General features: G+C 34.3%; 1 protein-coding gene across 21 annotated transcripts in view; it reads right to left on the bottom strand.

The window, feature by feature from the left end:
- Nucleotides 1-446: 446 nt before the first annotated feature.
- LOC105499024 (muscleblind like splicing regulator 1) overlaps nt 447-20989 on the bottom strand; it is a 219842-nt gene continuing 199299 nt past the window's right edge. For 16 of the 21 annotated variants that reach the window (XM_011771424.3, XM_011771401.3, XM_011771415.3 and 13 more), the window contains 7 exons: nt 18168-18425; nt 16946-16999; nt 15934-16087; nt 7910-7945; nt 7126-7220; nt 4127-4201; nt 447-1239 (listed from right to left, as the gene is read on the bottom strand). In XM_011771424.3, coding sequence (XP_011769726.1) covers nt 4145-4201; nt 7126-7220; nt 7910-7945; nt 15934-16087; nt 16946-16999; nt 18168-18425 — 654 coding nt within the window. In that variant the 3' untranslated portion in view covers nt 447-1239; nt 4127-4144. The remainder of the gene's footprint in view (nt 1240-4126; nt 4202-7125; nt 7221-7909; nt 7946-15933; nt 16088-16945; nt 17000-18167; nt 18426-20989) is intronic. The other 5 variants (XM_011771411.3, XM_011771408.3, XM_011771409.3 and 2 more) reach the window with 5 other exon arrangements.

Here is a 20989-nt window from a genome sequence, read left to right as displayed (position 1 = left end):
AACCCACCCAATTACTAGGTTAATTAAACATTTCCCATTTTCATATTTTGGTTTATCATGCATCTGATGACAGTGCTGCTTTCTTCTTTGTTTAGAGTCACTATTTTGAATGTGACTGTGATGAAGCATTTAAGCAAACGTGAAACCATTTTTGCAAAGCATTTATAGTCTTTTGACTTTTGACAGAGGCTATAAATAGAAGCAAAATAATTTCCTCAAACATTTTTTGTTATTGTGTCTCAGAAATGGCAATCCCTTTTGAATAACATGTTATACAGTATAGTATGCATAAATATTACACTACAATGCATTAAAATAATTTTACATATATCTATTATATATATCTCCAGTATGTGTGAGTTTATCTGTATTGAGAGAGTTTGTGTTGTGCTGTCTATTGTTACTGTAAAGTTAAATTGGCCATTTCTGAGACAGCTTTGGTTTCAAAAAAAAAAAAAAAAAAAAAGAAAAAAAAAAGAAAAAAAAAAAGAATGGTGCCCTTTGACTGATTAGTACTAGCAAATATGCAACAAAATGTGGCTCTGAAAACAATAACACTGAAGAAATAATACTCTAATTTGATGTACAGTCTATGGCACTTCATGAGAATCCTTAACAACATGGTACTTAAAGCCATGATGTGCTTTAAAATATACACAGTTGTGGTTTTGCTTGGCACATTCATCTCTGTCAGATCCCTCCCTCACCACGTCTTACAATCTATTACATTAAAAATATTACTCTTAAACAAAAATGACTGTGCATGCACGCTCTCATCTATAATGGCAATTTTAAATACAAGGTGCACCTTTGTTATTTGTAAACCTTGAAAGAAATAAACTTATTTAAAAAAAATTATATCTTGGTCTACAGACGTACCAATACATAATAGAATCATGGTTACACCATAGTCTGTCTTTTCAAGATGGCATGAATATATAGGAAACTAATTAGGTATGCATCTTTGAATGCATAACTCTGTGCTAGAAAAGAAAGACAATGTTGTTCTTTTAGACAGGAATATCACCTCAGCACAAATATCAATTAAATGTACAAAGTGTATAGGCAACAGTGTGCAGTGGATTTCCATGTTGTCTTTTCTTCTGGTTAACATGCAATATGTGGATGTCTTGTGGCTGAGGAACTTTTGTGTGTGTTGCTTGACGATATATACAATATGGCTAATGACCTCATCCTTTACTCTAACCAAGCACACTGTCCTTTCCTCTTTAGCATGATCTACAAGGGAAAAAGAGAGAATCTTTGTTAGAACAGATAGTATCTAAAAGCAGTTTCTAATATACATGTAATATGAAAATTTTCTTTTTGATTAAGCAGTATATTCACAAGTTATTATATCTTCATATAAAAACAAAAACCATTTCACAAGAGTAGACAGAACAAAATCTGTTTATCATCTCTATACGAACGAAATAATGTGTACAATTTAATAAGACTGTAGAATGTGCTAAAAAATTTACTAATCCTAAACTAAAAGTATAAAATACATTTGCAGAATCAAGGGGCATAATATACACAGTTCTTTTTTAGCACAATTGTTGTAGGGCAAAATTTAAACTTACTTCTTTTCTGCAGTTTAATAAGGTTTCAAGAGTAAAGGTCTGGTCTACAAAATTAAAATTCATGTCATATGTTCTATTAAACAAGATTTATTCTATTTGGGTGCTTGATTAGCATAATGCAGGTTTAGAAAAAAAAAGAATGATACTTTAAGTGATGGCTTTGGATAATTCAGTTTGTTGAACTTTTTTCTCCTAAAACTAAGAAAATAAAAATCATTCTTTTTGAATTACAGAATTATTACTCATGAATTAAGTTGTAATAGATACTACAATGTACTTGTGGATTAACAGTTCCAGTTTTTACAAGGAATTTGTTCTCAGCAGGGAATCTTTACATATATTAAAAGTATGCTTCACAATACAACCTTGAAAATGAAAGAAATCACAATCTAGTAACTCAAAAATCAGTTTAAATGTTGCAACTCCTCATGAAGATGAGCAACCATTTGTTAAATGAACAGAACATTAAATGCTTAAGCTTCAAAGACAAATCTACTGGTTTGCTAATTATTTTTAGAATTTTTTTTCAACCTAGATTATTGCTAAGAAATAGAATACAGTTAAATATATACATACCAAACACACCTAATTGACTATAAGAGCTTGAAACAGATTGCTTTGGCATGTCAAACAAACTCTTCTTCTAAACCAACAACACTACAAAGTAATGCTGCTGCTTCTAAAAATGTGGCTATTGTTCAGAATCTGAACCTTTTTATCTGAACTGCTTTGAGAAAACTTATGAAATAGACAAAATCAATTTTAATACTGCAGCAAGTCTTTGGCAGTACTTTTCCGATTGAGCCTATCATTTCTTTCTTAAATGGCTATTGAATTCTGCCTATCCTCCTTTCTTGCATGGGCTTTGACTTTGTCCAGCTTTGCTACAGATTAACATCACAAGAGTTTTTGAGTTGGTTCTCAGCCACCATCGTTTCCTGACTTGGCACACTGTCCTTCTTTTACAAGGCCTTTACACCTCCACTGTCCTTAGAACAACACCCTCATTGTCCAAATTCATTTGTTTATGGATCCTGTTGGGAATAGCTGCTCTTCATCTTTGCTCTAAGAGAAATTTCTTCAAACCTCTCTTATTTTAATATATTATCCTGAAATTCCTTACATCTTTATCTTATTGTCTATTTATCTTTATCTCCTTGCCATGGTAACTAACACAATGTAGCACCAAAAACTCATTTGTAAATATGTTAATACACAGATAAAAAAAGGAAGCAACAAAGAATGGTCACCCATCTTAACCAATTTCAGTTTTAAGCATACTGTCTCTTTCTAAATATAAAAATAAGTAATTAACAAGCATCTGAGCACATGTTATAACTTGAATGCACGCATACTGGACAAAACGTATTCCTATGGATGAAAAATGGGCACCTTTGTAAGTATTTAAGACAGTGTTCTTAAAGACAAAATACAAGACATTTTAAAGACTAAATACAACACTTCCAAACCATTTTAAAAATGTTGCAATGGCAACATTTTCAGAATTATATGATCCTCTGAGGTAACTACTTTAAAGTACCTAAGATTCATTTGAATATGTAGATTTGTGTGTACACATATATGTGATTATGTGTATATATTTATTTAAAGTGAGACTCACTACTTTTTTTTTTTTTTGAGACAGGTCTTGCTCTGTTGCCCAGGTTGGAGTGCAGTGGCACAACTGTGGCTCATTGTAGCCCCAACCTCCTGGGCCTCAAGTGCTCCTCCCACCTGAGCCTCCTGAGTAGCTGGAACTACAGGAGTGTGCCACCATACGCAGCTGATTGTTTTATATTTTTTGTAGGACAGGGTTTGACCATGTTGCCCAGGCTAGTCTCAAATTCCTGGGCTCGAGCAATCCACCCACCTTAGTCTCCCAAAGTGCTTGGATTACAAGTGTGAGCCACCACGCTTAGCCAAACTCATTATATTCTAATGCCCCTGTGTATGGTGGTGCATGGGATGAAGTGAGTACATGGTCCCATTTAAGGTTTAGCCAAAGAATAAGAAAAAAAAAAAATAAGTGATAATCTACACCAGGGGTCAGCCAAAATACTGCCTGTGGGCCAAATGTGATGTACTGCCTGTTTCTGTAAATAAAGTTTTACTGGAACACAGCCACACCCATTTTTTACATGTGGTCTCTGGCTGCTTTCATGATACAATGGCAGAGGAGAGTAGCTGCAACAGAAACCATACGGCCCACACAGCAAAAATACTGTCTGACCCTGTAAGAAAGTTTGCCAACCCTTGATCTATACCTTCTAACTACTTTTTGGTCATATGTTTTATGTTTGTGTTTATTTCTAATCAGAAATTTTAAAAATTTATTTTCTCTTGATACTTTGTATATTTAAGTGATATTAACGTATTTGTTATAAATGTCTGATAAAATTCCTCACAACCCATTTAAGATAAAAATGTGACCTGTATATAAATATTTTCTCAGAGATTTTGCAAAATTTTAAGTGCGCTATACGATTGCTATCTTAAAAAAACCCAGCACAAATATGCTACTATATATTACATAATGAACTTACTGTTTAGTGATGAAAATTCTACATCTGGGTAACATACTTGTGGCTAGTCAGATGTTCGGCAGATATTATGGGTATCTAGCAAATAAAAAATTATTTAATGAATGATCCATGCAAGCAAGCCAACAATCAAGAGATGAAAACATTTTAATATTAAATTTTTAAAGAAAAGTGAAATTCAGCTGTGAGGTGATAGTCCTTATCTGGTCAACATAACAGTAAGTTAATGTAAACTTAAATGCCATAGTAGCAACTAACTTTAAAATCTTCATGTTAAATACTATTCTGTAAATGTTACCAGCTTTTAGGAAATAAGATAAGTAAAACTATCAAAAATTCATGCAGAGCAGTATTGAAAGAAGCCCTTTTTGTTGGCCTACACACACACACACACCCCCCCACCCTGTGGTTTCAGTTACTTAGTAATCATTCAGAAATCAGATAAGGAAATGTCTTGCCTATTTTTGTGCAACCAAATTTCTGACATTTTCGTTCAAATTAGGGTGTCTAACTTTTTTTTTCCAAATTAAAAATACCAGGTAAGAATTATAAAGCAGTAATTCAAAGAACTAGGTAAGAGCCTAAGTTTACTTCAGAACATATTTCTGAATCCTGATGGCACCTTTTATTGTATTTTAAATGGGCAAGAGAATTAGAGAACTTGAGAGAAAATACAGTAAGAAACCAATATAGAGTTGACTTATTTCAATAGTTCCCAAAGTTAGAACTTCAAATTTGTAGCTTGATTTTTCAACCCGAAATTAATGGCTGCTAACCTGAGAGAGGCAGCACAATAGATTGAGACTGTCAGAGGACTGAAGACACGGGTTCTACCCCTAGAGATCCATTTACTGGCTGTGTGACCCTGAGCAAAGCAACTCATTACTCTATGCTTACGTTTCTTCTATAAAACGATACTAATCCCATTTCAGCAATGTTGTTGGGAGAATAATAAAATCACATACACAAAGGCATTTTGTTGCTGTTTTTTCAATTTAGACATCTTAGGCTAATTCAACATACTACAATCCACAGTCTGGCGTGTATATTAATATGTCCCTGTTTTATTTCCAGTTCTCAGCTGACATTTTTACACAATTTTACAGCATTGGCAAATGGCACGAAAATGTGCTCCAAGCATAATGAAGCTTCTCATACCATTTTTCCTGCTGCTGCAGGACAGGATGTTGCACCCAACAGTGTAGAAGCATCAAGGATGGGGCTGTCGAAACATACCAAGGACCTTCAACACCAATCGATGCAGATGAAGGGCCAGCTATAAACTTCTGCATGCATGCAGGCTGCATTTTGTGGCATCAGCTATTTCCAGCATTGCTAATGTACTGTAGGCATATACATATGTATGTATATGTAGATATAATATATGTGTGTATATATATATCCATTCCCTTTTCTTTCTTTTGGTTGTCAAATAGTATGAAGACCCAAGATTATGCATGAAATGGTCACAGCACAATGCAAAAAGTAAAGTGTCCCCTACAACCCAGGTGGCCAAGGGCATGTTGAAATTTGCTCTGCTATAGTTCTGCTTACACCAGCAATTCTACGGTCATACATGGTACACGCATGAGAGTTCTTTATCACTGATTTGCACCACAGATGGATTGTATTGAATCCATCGCGATAGTTCTACCAAAGATTACTTATTAACATGCCACATATGCACCATCTAGCATTCTTGTAAATGAGTCTGATGTGTTCACATAAACCCAGGGCTATTTTGACAAGCTTCTGAAAAATTAATGATTCTTTGCCAAGAAATGTTTAAAGCTTGACTGAAACATTAAATTCATTTTTGTATTCTGATTTTGAAAGTTTTGAATGGTTGTACTAATAGCTGAATGTTCTTCATCAACAGTACGTGATGTATTTTAGAACAAGGGTGGCTACTCCTCACAGTAAGAACAACAAATCGATGTCTTAATTGGTCTTCCCTTTCCAAGGTGGAACATGTTGATTCTCATCTGATACTAATTCTTTTGAGACTCATTTGACTACATTTAACCTTCACCTGTGGATTATCTGAAATGTGGCTTGGCTCTATTTTTTTTCATACACTGTCAACTCTATTGAAGCCCAAATCTATTTTATCTAAATGAAACTTGAAATCAACCAGTATTTTCTAGAAAATATTTTTAAGTAGAATCAGAAAATGCTGGGTGAATAAATGTCAATTTTTAAATTTTAAAATATTTTAAATCATCATTTATTTTAAAATAGTTATTGTATATCATAAAATTTAAATTTATGGAACAAATCCCTTTCACTTGAAAGTACCCTGCATAATTGTTACTCTATAAACTTGCATGGAATACAGAATGATTGTCAATTTGCCATACTTAATTTCTTTTCTTTTCATTCATAAATCTCCAACATTTATGCAGGGTAATTATAAAAATAAGAGCATTTAGGATTTTTCTTTCACTGAAAGCATTGAGAATAAAAGCTTAGAAATGCTATACACAAACAATTTGTTTTGAATATGCTTATTAAATGATTCAGATTATAATGAATTTATAACAAACTTATTTACAAGAGTGGTCATTTGTGGCATATGTAATACATTTAAATATTTTACTTTCTATTAATCATTTAGGCAATAACTAAGAAACTGTATATACCAAATGTTTTAAATAAAAACTTTAAGATGGCCTCTATTTTTGGTTGGTCAAAACACCTGCAAGATTGGTTGAAACCAATGAGAATTGCTTGTGTAAATATCATTTTAGTAGCTTCAGAAATGGAGCTGCGACAACTTTGGAGCACTTATAAATGGCATAAAAGCATTCTGCTGCTCATCATAGAATGTGTAGGCCAACAAGAGGTATCTTTGAAACCCCATGCTTATTAAAGCACCCTCTACAGCCCTCACGTACATACGATTCCCACTGACCTCAATGGGAAATCCACATGCGTAAGGGCTGTTGGATTGAGCCCTATTAGAGTTGTTTTTTAAGAAACAAAGCTGTAAATTAGCAAACCTGGTTGGCTGTGGCTGTTGCAGCGAAGGGAACACTTGTGGCAGATGTTGTTGCTGCGGACACAGTGGCTGGCGTAGCACCGTGCACCATGGGAACTTTCGGAGGGAAAATCATATAAGCGAACATACAGAAGAGTGTAGCAATATGGAAACCATGGCAACATGGAAGAGATAATTGGGCATGGTATTTATCACAGCAATAAGCCATGTGACAGGACATCATCACCAGCGAGTGACATGCAATCACAGCGCAAAGCAGGACAACATTCCAAGGAGAGAAGGGGAGGAGGGATGAAAGAGAAAAAAAAGGGGGAAAAAAGCTTGTTACCATCAAATCAAGAAAATTGACACAAACAGGCTTAATATGCTAAGTCAAAAACAAGAATTTTATATAGTGTTCACAGTCAGACATTCAAAATCTAAGTCAAAATACAAGTATTTACTTCATATATACAGTTATCTGTTTGAATGAAAGTATTTTTTTCTCATTTACTATTATAAAAATATACAGTATATTACTTTCATGAAATAGATTTTTTTTACACACCAGAACTCATAGTCCAATCAAAATCCACCAAAGGTGACTAAAGGAAACTCGTGTGTGTAAAGAAAACGTTTATGTGAGTCCATGTCAATTAAATAGAAAATGGCATTTAATTGACAGGTGTTAGTAAAGGGGAAATGGACTTGCCCAATAGATATAAGTTAAACTTAGCAGTGGATTTTGAGGGGCTGTGAGGTACACCATAGGTTTAAGATAATCAAGAAACAAAGCTGGCACCTACCAACACTTGTAGCGGGTGTCATGCACAATATTGAGCCTGCCCATCATGCATTGCAACAGGAAGGTGGATTTGAAAAGGGAAAAGAATTAAAACATCCCATCACACGTGTAATTAGAAAATTCATTTGAACAAAGAAGAAAAATTGTTATTATGGGAACAGTGGCATGTAACTGTCAGCACAATCAAATCATACAATAGCACAGTGATCAATTAGAACTAGTCTCAAGTGAAGAATAAAAGCCAGTTTAACTGTGTGCTGGTACACTTTGTTTCTCTTAAGTGTTGCCTATAAACAAAAGTATTTTGGAAGTAATTTAAATCCACTTAGTTCTTTTAAAAATAATATTGTAATTTGTTTTGTTTTAATCTGATTACTAACCATCTGGTCGTTTTGCTATTTCTGACTTTAACTTATGAATGCCTTAACATTTTCTTCATATCAAGCACATATTAACTTATTAAAGATATTATTTATTATTAAATACTAAATAATTCAATGTACAAAACTGACTTAACAATATAATGACCAAACATTCATTTTCATTCTTTTTGTTTTATTTTCCTGTTCATTGTAGCAGCAACCACATAAACACGAAAGGGGTTGTGATTATTCATACAGGATTTGTATTTGGAGGGATGCCAAGCAATAAATTTTACATAAAACAGTGAAATTTCTGCATTTCCTTCGTTTGAAATTAAAATGTAGGAAAAGCCTTAAGGGGGAATATAATTTCTTATAAATATCAAATTGGTTTACTTCATGGTATCTAGGAAATCAGAGTGGTTTTCATTGCTGGTTCAGACCTTCAAGACTTCTGGGAGTAGCAAATGTTCTACAAAATTTCACACACAAGAAACTGCTAATTAGACTTCAATAAAAACCTTGAGTGGGAGATAGTGAAGATATATACATCACATATGGGGTGTTAGCACTGATGCTGACAATTGTTCAACCATGATAAGCAAAAATAAATGTTGCATATATAGATAGTCCTTGTTCTCTTTGACATGTAAATATTGAAAATTTAACTTATTTTACCAAGTACAAGGCACTTTCCCATATGCAGAACCACTGTTCTTTCTATGGGATTATTTTAGAATTCTAGGTTTTAAAATATCAAAGGATTTTATATTTCTATCTAAATCTTGGCATATCCTGTTTAAATACTAGCAGCATCTGGGACGAACATTTGTTAGAAAAATATCTGCCAAATGAATCTTGTCAGAGATGGCCCTATAAAATAAAGCTGCCATTGAGAAACTCAACTTAAACACGGATTACTTAACTGGCATCCCTGTAACAGCTGCAATTAGTTTGTCATCACAATTAGACTGTGGGCACAGTGATCAATGATTAAACTCTGTAATGAATCTGGGGACACATCCTATCAAGTGGAATAATATTATATTGACAAGCATTAAGACCCTTGAAGATCTCTGTCATTTGCTACTACTACTGAGTCAAAGACTTGTGAAAGACAAACAGAAACAAGCTGGTAATAACAAAGAAGTTATAATAATTTGAGACAGTAGAGCAAGCAAAACTTAATACCAGATCTACATCTTATAAAATCATTACTGTCTTAATGGTAGGGTGAGAGAATTGGAAAAGAAATGATGAATGATAAAGAATAATGTGATAAGTAATATTAAAGCCAGTTTAAATATTGTACAGGTTATATGTTTCATTATTTATTATTATGCTGAGACTTGCCTACTGTATTTCATCCCATGCATAATTAAGCCTGCACATGCTGAAAATGAGTTAACCTTATACTATCTCTCTAAAACCCTAAAGCTATTATGATTTGAATTTTAGTTTGAGTAATCTTCCTCATTACCATTATAACCAATGCACACAGTTTTGAGAGGCATTTGCAGCAAATAAACATAAGGCAGCAATGAAAATACTAGCCAGGGTGCAATAACTCACAAATATGAGGACATAATGCTGTAGGACCCACTTACCAAAAACGAAAATCACTTTTGAAATGACCTTGGTTTCCATCTTTACTTTACATGGGTTGATTTACTAATAATAATGCGCAAATGGCCAATTTAAATTTTTCCTCCATTTTCAGCACAAAGCAAAATTTAAGTGAATGTATTTGTCAATTTCCAATTTATCCTACAAAGATATTTGCAGAGCAGAATGGGGTGCCTCTAAGAAATGTGTTATTTTAATTGCATGACTTTTTAAATCAAAAATTTTAATTGATATGTAGTAAAATGTAGGAAAAACTAGGATAATTTACAAATAAGATGTATGCATACTTAAAATTACTCAGCATAGAAGGGAGATAAGTAGAAGGGAAAAAAAGAATTGTAATGAAGATTTAGTTGGAAGTTAGAATTTCGATGTAATAATTCAGTCCTATTTAGGTTGATTATAAAAAGTATTAATCTGATTAAGATCTTCTAAAAACAGTGTATATCATTTTAAGACTAAAAGTTAACAATCAGTTGGACTATTCTCAAAACTGGTATCCAAACAAGCAGTACCTTCTTTATTTTAATTATAAGTAATTTACTAATATACATAATTATAAATTATTAAATGTATTAATGATACTAAATGTGACAAATCTTTTTGTTTTTTCTTCTTTCTATAAACACAACCCTGCCTACCCCTGCCCTTAGACCTACACCACCACCTAAGAAAGTTTCCTGGCCTTTTGTTGCCTCATTCTTCGTAGAGTTGTAATACAAGCCAAAGTTGAAGTTGTTTAAAGCAAATGTATTTTCAGAACTGTTAACACTCAAAAGCTAACATTGATTGAGGGAGATATGCTAGAGAGGGAGACAAGAGGTGTGATTCTGAAGATGGTAGGTAAGCAAAAATAGTGATTAGGGCAGAGAAAAAAATTCCTCAAGATTGAAGTGGCAGGCAGTGTGCAGCTCCACAGGTAGTTGGGTAGGTAGCCTGTTCTTTCAGAATAGCCTTGCAGACATCAGGCCCTCAAGGGCATGGGAGCCTGGAGGGCATAGACAAGGAAGCCTATATCCAAGGCAAGCACAGAACCTCTGGAGTACCTGTCTTCAAGAGCTCTCGCAAGCATGGACAATGATCATATCAGCAGTGAGCAGCTGTGACTGATGAATGAAGAATGCATAGTGTGTCTGAGAATACTAGACTGCACAGGACCTCCATTTGAGGTAAGGTCAGGAGAGAGAGGGAGCTGGGGGATGTCCTGGATTCCCAGTAATGCCTGTTATTTCTCTCAACCCAGGGAGACAGAGATCAGAGTTCAGAGCTAGACTTAATTTCAATGAAAACAAATGGTATAAAGGAAAGTGGTATTTCTTATACATCCTAATTTCTTGAGTGAAAATTCATACCTATAATATATATAGATCCTAAATTATGTATAATATCTACAAATAATCAATCTGGTCCTGAAAAGGGAAGGTTAAAACAAGTATATATCTAAATTTGAGAAAACAAAACTTTAATATGAATTTAACCTAATACTTATATTTATCTTTAAATGAGGTATTAAGTGTGAAACACAATGGAGTTAGGTGATCAGTAAGGGCTACTTCCACTCTCCCAAATCATTTTTAAGGTCTTCGTGTAATAAGCTCATATATATTGAGAGATTAACCAAGTCAGTCTGACTTGAGTTCAAGTTGTACTTAAATCTAAACCTTACAAAAGCTGTTTAACTTGGGGAAAATCACTGTATCTTACTAGGCTCCAAATTACTCATTGGTAAAATGAAAATATTAATGCCAATCTTTTGGGCGTTGTGAAAAAAAAAATGAGATAATATATGCAAAGCACTCAGTGCAGCATGAAACCAGAGCAACCATTCAATAAAATGTAACTCTTTTGAACAAAATGTGTGAAACAATCTGGCCTAAGGCAATACGGAATTGTAGGGCTTGGAACTGAAGGGTACAGTGTGTGTCCTATCTAAAGGATTTACATTTAGTCTTCATGTAAACACTCTTAAACAAAAATATTTCTAGATACTAGATTTTACCCTTGGGCCATGAGTTTGCAATCTTTCACATAAATACTGGTACGCAGTGGCATACATTATTGAATGAATAAATGGAAAGATGGGTGGATAAATGGGGGGATGAATAGATGGATGAAAACAGAAGGACAGAGGAAGGGAGGAAGGAAAAAAGGATAAGAGAAGAAAGGAGAGGGGAGAACAGAATGATAGGAGGATGTATGTATGTATGGCTGAATGATGCTTAGATGGGTAATGTCCATATTAAATCCAATTCTGCTCTTAAAAGTTAAAGCATGCAGTAATTTTTCTTAGTTAGCTGGCTGGCTTGTCACTGAACCCTGATCTTTTGCCAGCAACCTACTCTGTATACGCAGCCACCTGCTCTAAGAATTTAGCTAACCATGCTTCACTGTAATTTGAATAAAATGCATCTACACATCTGAAGTTATCATTGAAGCAACAGACTATAGACATCTAAAATTCTGAGCTGCAAAAAAATAAAAGAACTCCATTTTCTTCCCAGTTCCAATAAAGCCTTCAAAGTGTACCTTCCAAATTATTAAATTGTGATCAGATCAGATTCCTTCATCATCTAATTCTGTATTATTTGTCTGTAGAACAACCAAACTTTGGAAAATGGCATTCCTTTTCTCCCAGGTATTAGACATGAGATTACAGGTGAATTTGTGGTTAAGATACATTTCCTTTAGTTCTCAAAGGGTGTTTTTTAAAAACTGAATTAATTGACAAAATTTAAATATTGAGAAATTTCACATATAAACTTACAAACGTCCAGAATATCTGGGAAAAAATCATAAGACCTAGCAACACTGTATGTCAGGGCTACTGTGTTAGGTTGTGCGGGTTTCTTACAACCAACCCTATAAGGCATATACACAATCAACTGTGGTTTACACAGTCTATGATGCAAATGGAGCCACAAAGGGTTTGCAGTGGATAGCAGGTACAACCTGCCAGGCAGACAATTCTCTGAGGCAACAAAAGGCAAAGTATGAACATTGACTATACTCTTTAGACTGAGTCTGTGCTCCCCTGTGCCACCCATACCCCACAGCTCCCAATTTATTTCTTGCTTGACTTGTGTTTCCTGCCTGGCCCCTGAGGCTTTTGCATTTACATTCCCTGCATTAGACTTCTTTCCTTTCTGACTGTCTGACAAAGTGGTGGGGCAGAAATAACGATGAGCTATCCATTTTAACCTTTTCAGGTCACAGGGTCAATTTTTGTGCACGCAGGTACATATTATATAATGAAAATATTTTAAAATAATCATGGAGTCACTACCTACTTCTACTTCTGATTATGTGATTAATAAAGGTCAACGTGCTGCTTCAGGCCCTTAAAACTGAGTTGCAAATAAATGTTATTTTATGTTGCTAACGCAATAATTTCACACTATATTGATTACATTTGAGAAATGTGTGTGTGTGTGTGTGTGTATATATATATATTTGTTATTGTTTTGTATGTTTTTTTTTTTTTGAGACGGAGTCTCGCTCCTCTGCCCAGGCTGGAGTGCAGTGATGTGATCTCGGCTTGCTGCTCCGCCTCCCTGGTTCAAGCGATTCTCCTGCCTCAGCCTTCCAAGTAGCTGGGATTACAGGCACGCATCACCATGTTTGGCTAATTTTTGGATTTTTAGTAGAGACAGGGTTTTGCCATGTTGGCCAGGCTGGTCTCCAACTCCTGACCTCAAGTGAGCCGCCTGCCTGCCTCCCAAAGTGCTGGGATTACAGGCGTGAGTCACCATGCCTGGCCTATATTTGAGAAATATTGATCAAGACTGGAATATCTCTGATGCAAAATGCATCGTAATAAATGCAAATATATCTAAAATTTTTTCAGCATATTTTAATTAATGCAGATTTTATTTAAATTAGCAACACTTACCCTAGCACAGAGAGACAAGTTTGATTCTGATTTATGAATGAGTTTATTTTCTCTAATTTGAACTTTACCTAGCATCTTTGGCTCTATCCACAGACAAAAAGCGATTCTAGGGAGACACTAGTGTCACAAGTAAGGGTCATCAAAAACCTATTCTAGGGAGACACTAGTGTCATCAGTAAGGGTCATCGTACCATGCAACTGATGGTTATACTTATTTAGAAAAAAAAAACTATAGTCATTTGAGTGTTGTTGAAAAAACTAACATGAAACCTATTTGATAAAATAATTTCAGCTTTCTTTAAATAGCATAGATTTGTTTTTCAGACTTTAGTAGAGAAACTATCATATTTTTTAAGACTAGCCAAGTACAGTAGTGAGAAGAGGGGAATGAGTAGAACGAGAAGTTCAATCTGTAACTGATTGTGAACAATCAACTGAGATAACTCACTACCATTGGTCTAGCTGAAACTGTCATTTCTCATGGTAATGTTTTAGCCAATAAAATAAACTGACAAAAATAAGATTTAATTTCTTCAAAGAGATTATGATAGCTACATATAATCCCTTGAAACTTTGCTCATCTGACTACAGAAAAACTGATGGATTATTTGTTGGGGGCAGTGAAAATCTGGGGACACAGCAACTTGCACAAGAGCAAAAAGATTAATTTCTGAAAAACTATACATGTTGAGAAGAAAGTTGTAATATTACAAAACATAAGAGAAATGTGAGACTACAGGTCAAAATGATTTAATTTTTGTTCTAATATGAACAAACTGCAATTTGAAAGATACTATTTCATGAGTACAAATATCATTTTATCCATGTGTCTGGGGCACTGGCTATTTCAGCTAGTGGAATATTCTAGTTAACTGTTACCTCATGTTTATTTTACATATGGATGACTGATTTTCAATGATGTACTACATAAAAAGTTATGGTTAGTATTAAAAACTCATATAATTTATTCTTTTGTTCATGAATCAAAAACAAATTCACATTCTCTCACAGCATTATGAACCTAATACACTGTAAATACTGCCAATATAGTCTAATATAAAATTGGGAGCTGGATTTTTGACATATATATCTAATCATTAATTTAATTAATAAAATATTTTATTAAGTAAGTCTTTTACCATGGTATTCTCAAAATAAGAGTGAAGCGATAAAGAGGAAAGTGAGATTAGAGTTTCTGGTTAGTAAAATTCCAGATAATAATAAGTTTATATGTATTTTCTGAAATAAATTCAGAGTGAATAAAAAGAGTAAATTTCCAGGTAATTAAATGAGTAGCTAGTCTGTGTTTTAAACTTTGCAATTTGTGTGAATAATTCTAGATTATGTATACATTACCAAATTGAAAATAAGCTGAAACCACAAATGTAGAACTCCATAATAAATTAAACATTGAGGAGCACTTAGGGCTCTTTCAATATTAGCTTAGGAACAGTCAAAATTTTAAACAAAATTTTAAAATTTTAATTTTAAAATTTTAAACAAAATTTTAAACATTTTGGTATACATTACCAAATTGAAAATAAGCTGAAACCACAAATGTAGAACTCCATAATAAATTAAACATTGAGGAGCACTTAGGGCTCTTTCAATATTAGCTTAGGAACAGTCAAAATTTTAAACAGTGTACTGATTGATGCCACTAAGATTGATGCCCTTTTTAAGAGCTCTAGAACACATAGTTTTTTTTCATTCTTGACCTTGAAAACAAAAAGGCTGAAAAATAAAAATCAAAACTGAAAGTGTTGTTTTATATAATTTAAATTAACTCTATGGGATAATGAAGGCAAAGGGGTCTTACAGCAAGAAAGTATCATAAAATAGCTTGACAGACATATAACAGTGTGGAGGAAAGAGAAAAACAAGAGAACTATATTTCATTTCCAAATTACACAAACACATATAAATGTATAAAATACCACTGATCCTTAATCCATATTTCGTTAAGCTAAAATCCTTACTTTTTAAGGAAAACCACATGAGACACCTCAGATAAGTTTCCATCATTGACCACCTTACCTGACACCTCATCTATAATTACAAACAAACTTGGGGTGTGGTTTATCTGCTCTAACAGTAGGACTCTCTGTAGATCATCAGATTCATTCATTAAGAAACCCCACCCCTTACCTGGTGGGAGAAACGCTGTATGCTGTTGTAACTGCATGTTGGCTAGAGCCTGTTGGTATTGGAAAATACCAGTGTTAAAGACTGCGGTGGCACCGTTGGTTTTTTCAAGAGCAGGCCTCTTTGGTAATGGGGGAAGTACAGCTTGAGGAATTCCCTGTTTAGTGAATGAGTATAAAAAACAAATACCAGTAAAAAGAGAAAAAGAAAAAAGAAAAATCAGTCGAAGGCTAAAATTGTTAGGAAGCATGAGCAAGCAAGCAGCGGAGCACTTAACTACCCGAGGGAAAAAATCCAATGAATAAAAAATTAAAGAAAAAAAAAAAAAGCAAGATAAAAGCTTTAAAGGAAGCATTATTTTTGTCCAAAACAAAATCTCACTAGTACAAGAGCACATGTTATAATGTGTTAAAGTGCTTTAGGTCCCATAATGCTTCAGGCTTTCTATGAGAAGCCACTGATTTGGGAAAAGAGGAAAAGCCACACTGCGAGCTCCATGAGGATTGACAAGTATAAGCAATGTTAATAGTTAATTGTACAGAGTGACTGAAACAGATAAAATAAAAACTAACCCACTGCTCCTCCCCCCAGATCTACCTAGACATGCAAATGTCCCAGAGCATGCAAGTTTTTTTCCTTAAATACTGAACTATAAATATTAAAATGTAAATAATTCTACCACTAAAGCCATGCTAACCAAACAGGTACATAAATATACAGTCAAAAATACACTCTTTATATCCTCCAACTATTTCTTTAGAACATTCTACAATGTAGTTAAACTGAATGTGGGCTGCTGGGCTTTCAGAATCTTTTATTGTATGACATCCATCTATGTACTTAGATTATAGTCTTTCTACTAATTTTGTCAGGAAACCACACTCAGTTTTTTCATTGTACTTTATAACTCTATAACAGAAAAAAGGATATATATTTTAAAGTTGATTTAAAAAAAAAAAAACTTGTATCTACAATAAAGCTACATGCCAAGCTAAAAGGTGAAAGGTCATAGTACCAGGTCAAAGGTTGCCTCGAGGGGTCGCTTCAGTGATTTGACAGCCGACTGAGTCTTAATTAGCAGGCAGCGAGCACATGATGGCAATGGGCCAGTGGGGTTCAAGCGCATTAACATAAACAGCAAGCAGAGGTGCATCATGGGGGCAGCAGTGCATTTTTGGGTAGGTGAGAAAAAACAAATAAAAAAACAAATCATCGGAATGCCATATACAACGAATAACAAGACTAAGCATGCACAATAAAGGCACTACTGAGTTGTTATTGGGAGGATAACTCCTCTTTGTAGTTAATTACAAACAAGATACTCTAACAGAAAAAAAAAGAGTGAAAGGAAGAGAGGAGGAGAGAGTCTGCCTTCTGTATTTTTGCTCAAGTATCCATAAACAAACACAGAAAAGATCTCTCTCATGATTAATATCACTGTTATGAAATACTACACAGTAACTTTTAAAATGAGTATTTCATTGATTTAAGTCACATATTTATGTAAAAAATGACAACATTAAAACAGCTAAGCAAAGAACAAAGAATGGGCTCATTAAAATCAGCTACTAGATCACATTAAAATTTACCTTAAGAATATAGTTTAGTAGCTATTCTTAATGATCCAGTTTCTAACTCTTTGAGTACTGCTGTCTCTCTCCTTTCTATATAATGGCATAGTCAAGCTTCTCTAGTGTTACTATTTTGTTTATGCCACAATATTATTTCAGACAATCTAGAGAGTATACTACTCAAAATCCTGTAGCTAATTCTAAGAACAATTTTGTTGAACAATTCTCCTAAATAGTTCCAGATCATGTTATTGTTAAAAGCAAGATATATGTGAAGAAGAGCCTTGATGTGCAAAAGAACACACCAAAGGAAAACAATGGCTGATTAGATGGCACACAGAAATAAGAAGACCGAAAATGGCAATATCGTTAAATTGAAAAGGAGACAGGTGGTTCTTTACAAAGCAGAGATTTCAGAAACCCTACATCCAGAATAAGACAGATTAAGAGTTAGGCCAAGGGTAGGAGCAATCTGAACCATTTGAGGAGTTACCCTCACTTCTGTGAAAGTAACTTCTTTATATATTGTCTGGGATACCTGAACAAACATATCTTCAGCAATTTTATTTTAAAAAAGGTTAATAAATGAATAGCTTGTAGTCAGATAGAGTTGCTCACTTTGCTTTTCTGACTGCTAACAAGGAGAGAGCTGATATCTCTACTCACCATGGCAGCTGCAGTGGCTGCAGCCTGTGCAGCTGCAGCCTGGTTGACCTGGTATTGGGCAGCCTTGATCTTGGCTTGCAAATGTGCAGGGGGATGAAAGTATTTGCACTTTTCCCGAGAGCATCTCCCTTTGATGTAATCCATACACACAGTGACTGTGTTGTCATTGGTGTCAATCATTGTGCTGTCAGCAGGATGAGCAAACCGACAATCATTTTCTCCTCTGTTGCAATTGCCACGCTGGTACTCTCGACATACCTATTGAGGTCATTAAGTACATGAGGTTTAGTCAACATGAACAAGAAGAAGCTTTCTGAAGATTTTAACTTAAAGTGCAAGACTGGTGATAGAAGGCTACAGATGAAAGGGGAAAAATGATTTTCAAACAAGGCAACAAAGTAACTTCAGCATTTCCTAGTTTAGTTACAAATTATAACTCCATTTCAGTATAAATGCCCATAAGAAAATACAGGTATAATATTAATTATGGTAAAAATACAATCTGAAATGGTGTTGATATACTTATGAATTGCAAAGGGAAAATAATAACCTCACAGTAAAGAAACATGGCAAACATCGCTTTAACCAAGTGATCAAAATTAATACCACCAATAATGAGACATAGTGACACTGTGTACCTATTGATACGATACAATGAGAAGGGCACACAATCACAGCAGATGTATTACTGCCTGAATTTAATCAAGATGAAACATCAGACGAAGTGAATGGAAAGATATTTTACTTGATAACCGACTACTACTCTTCCAAAGTGTCAAGGTCATGTCATGCAAGACAGACTGAGATACTATCACAAGCTGGAGGATCCTGGAGTCACAGAAAGAATATTGGGAGGACAACTGGTAAAATTTGATTGAAGTCTGTAGATTGGTTGAACAGCAGTATATCAATGTTAATTTTTCTGGTCTTAGGAGAGATTTCACAGTTACGCAAGATATTAATATTTAGGTCAGTGAAGGGTAGACAGAAACTCTTGGGTCCATTTTTGCAACTTTTGTGTAAATATAAAATTATTTCCAAGTGAAAAATATACAAAATCAAATCTGATAGCTTTTTATGAAAATGTTTCCGGGAGTTATTTTTTGATCTTCAGAGATTCACTTGGTAGCTATATAAAGCAGTAAAAAAAGATTGGTTTTGTTATGTCTGTTTGTTTTATATTTGACAATTCTGTTAATTTTGCCACCGAGATCTTAGGGAAAAGGCGAAAACATTATTTCTCATTCATCTGCGCAATTTTGACTCTTACTATTTAAAAGCAGTCTTCATTCGGGATATTTTGACCCTTTTACCACAAGAGGGCCATCTAAAACACAGAATGTCCTTTTAATATTTTCCTGCTCTTCCTTCAAGCTTCAAGAAAACAGTTTTTAACTGTTCAAAAGTATCTTTTCACAAATAGCAAACGCAGATATTAAGCACTTTATCTTGAAGTTAAGCAAGAAAGAGAAACTGTAACCCTGCAATAACTTAGGAAGCAAAGGTTTTCTTGGATTTACATAAATAAAATGATTGTATTTAAATTTGGGTGTTTTCCCCATATTATATTCATATCCTATTACTGAGGAAAGTGCTTCTTAAAGAAAGAGATACTATAATCTGTACCACGCTACATCTTAAAAAAGAGCATTATAAATGATATCTTGCACTACTTGGAAACCTCAAGCTAGCTAAAGTTTCGTGTTCCAAATACATACAATGAGCCAGTGTCATTCATCACCACACTCAAGAGTTATAAAGAACACAAAAACGACTTTAAAAGTTATTCAAGATTCTGGGTTTTTTTTTTTTTTTTAGTGTATTTATCTTATTGAACACACCAAAAAATTTATTACCAAGATTTATAACTTAGAAAGCAAAAATGATCAAGCTGTTACCCAGAATAATTATCCTCCTCTCTGGCTGAACATTAGCATCAGCTATGGAGTTTGCTAAAACAGTACCCAGTACCTAATCAAAATTTACTGTATGTGAGGCTCATCACTACACTCAGGAAGAGTATAGTGCCTACCTTAAATAATGATAAAAAGCTTTATGTCTGTGCGTGTGTGTGCGTGTGTGCATGTGTGTGTGTGTGTGTGCGTGTGTGTGTATGTGTGTGTATGCTAAATATACACTACTGCATAAACAACAGGGCTACTTTTCTGTTTAAGCAAATCTATGTCAATGCAGGCATCACCAAACAGGAAACTCGCAGAAGGTCTATAAGTGATCTCTCTCAGCTGCTGTTTGCTCCTCAGTAATTCCTGCTTTCTTGAATATGCTCAAAATGAACTGGCAGCAGGGAACTAACACTCTATTTTTCCTATGTAGTTTATTCTTTCCCACATTAACAATAAAGAAGACCTGAAGTTATTTAGGTTCTGTGTGTACATATTTGCATGTGTGTGCAGGGGGTGGGGTTCTACAGGTTAAGGATTGGTTTATTATAATCTCACATTCTTTACTCTCTTGTGAGACATTTAGAAAGAATTCTACAAATATTTAAGCAGAGTTAATAACTAAGAATTAGCTCAGAATGTGTCATAAAACCAACCTTTTTTGAGGTTAAAAAAACTTAGTCAACTGCTTTTGCATAATATGCATGTTTGACTCTTTCATATTTTTATTTTTTTGCAGTTTATGGTTTTTCCTGATGTAAGAAATGGGACAAAAGAAACATACTGTAATAGCTACTCTCACATTATTCTTGCCTTTGAAAAAATAAAGAAGAGAAAATCTCTTGTGAAAACTTGTACTGGTGAGAGGTACAGGCCAGAGGGACTGGAAATTTACCAACCATTAGATGTGCATCTGAATTG

Source organism: Macaca nemestrina, chromosome 2 (genome assembly GCF_043159975.1).
Source record: "Macaca nemestrina isolate mMacNem1 chromosome 2, mMacNem.hap1, whole genome shotgun sequence".
Classification (NCBI taxonomy): domain Eukaryota; kingdom Metazoa; phylum Chordata; class Mammalia; order Primates; family Cercopithecidae; genus Macaca; species Macaca nemestrina.
This window is presented reverse-complemented; position numbering and strand designations above follow the sequence as displayed.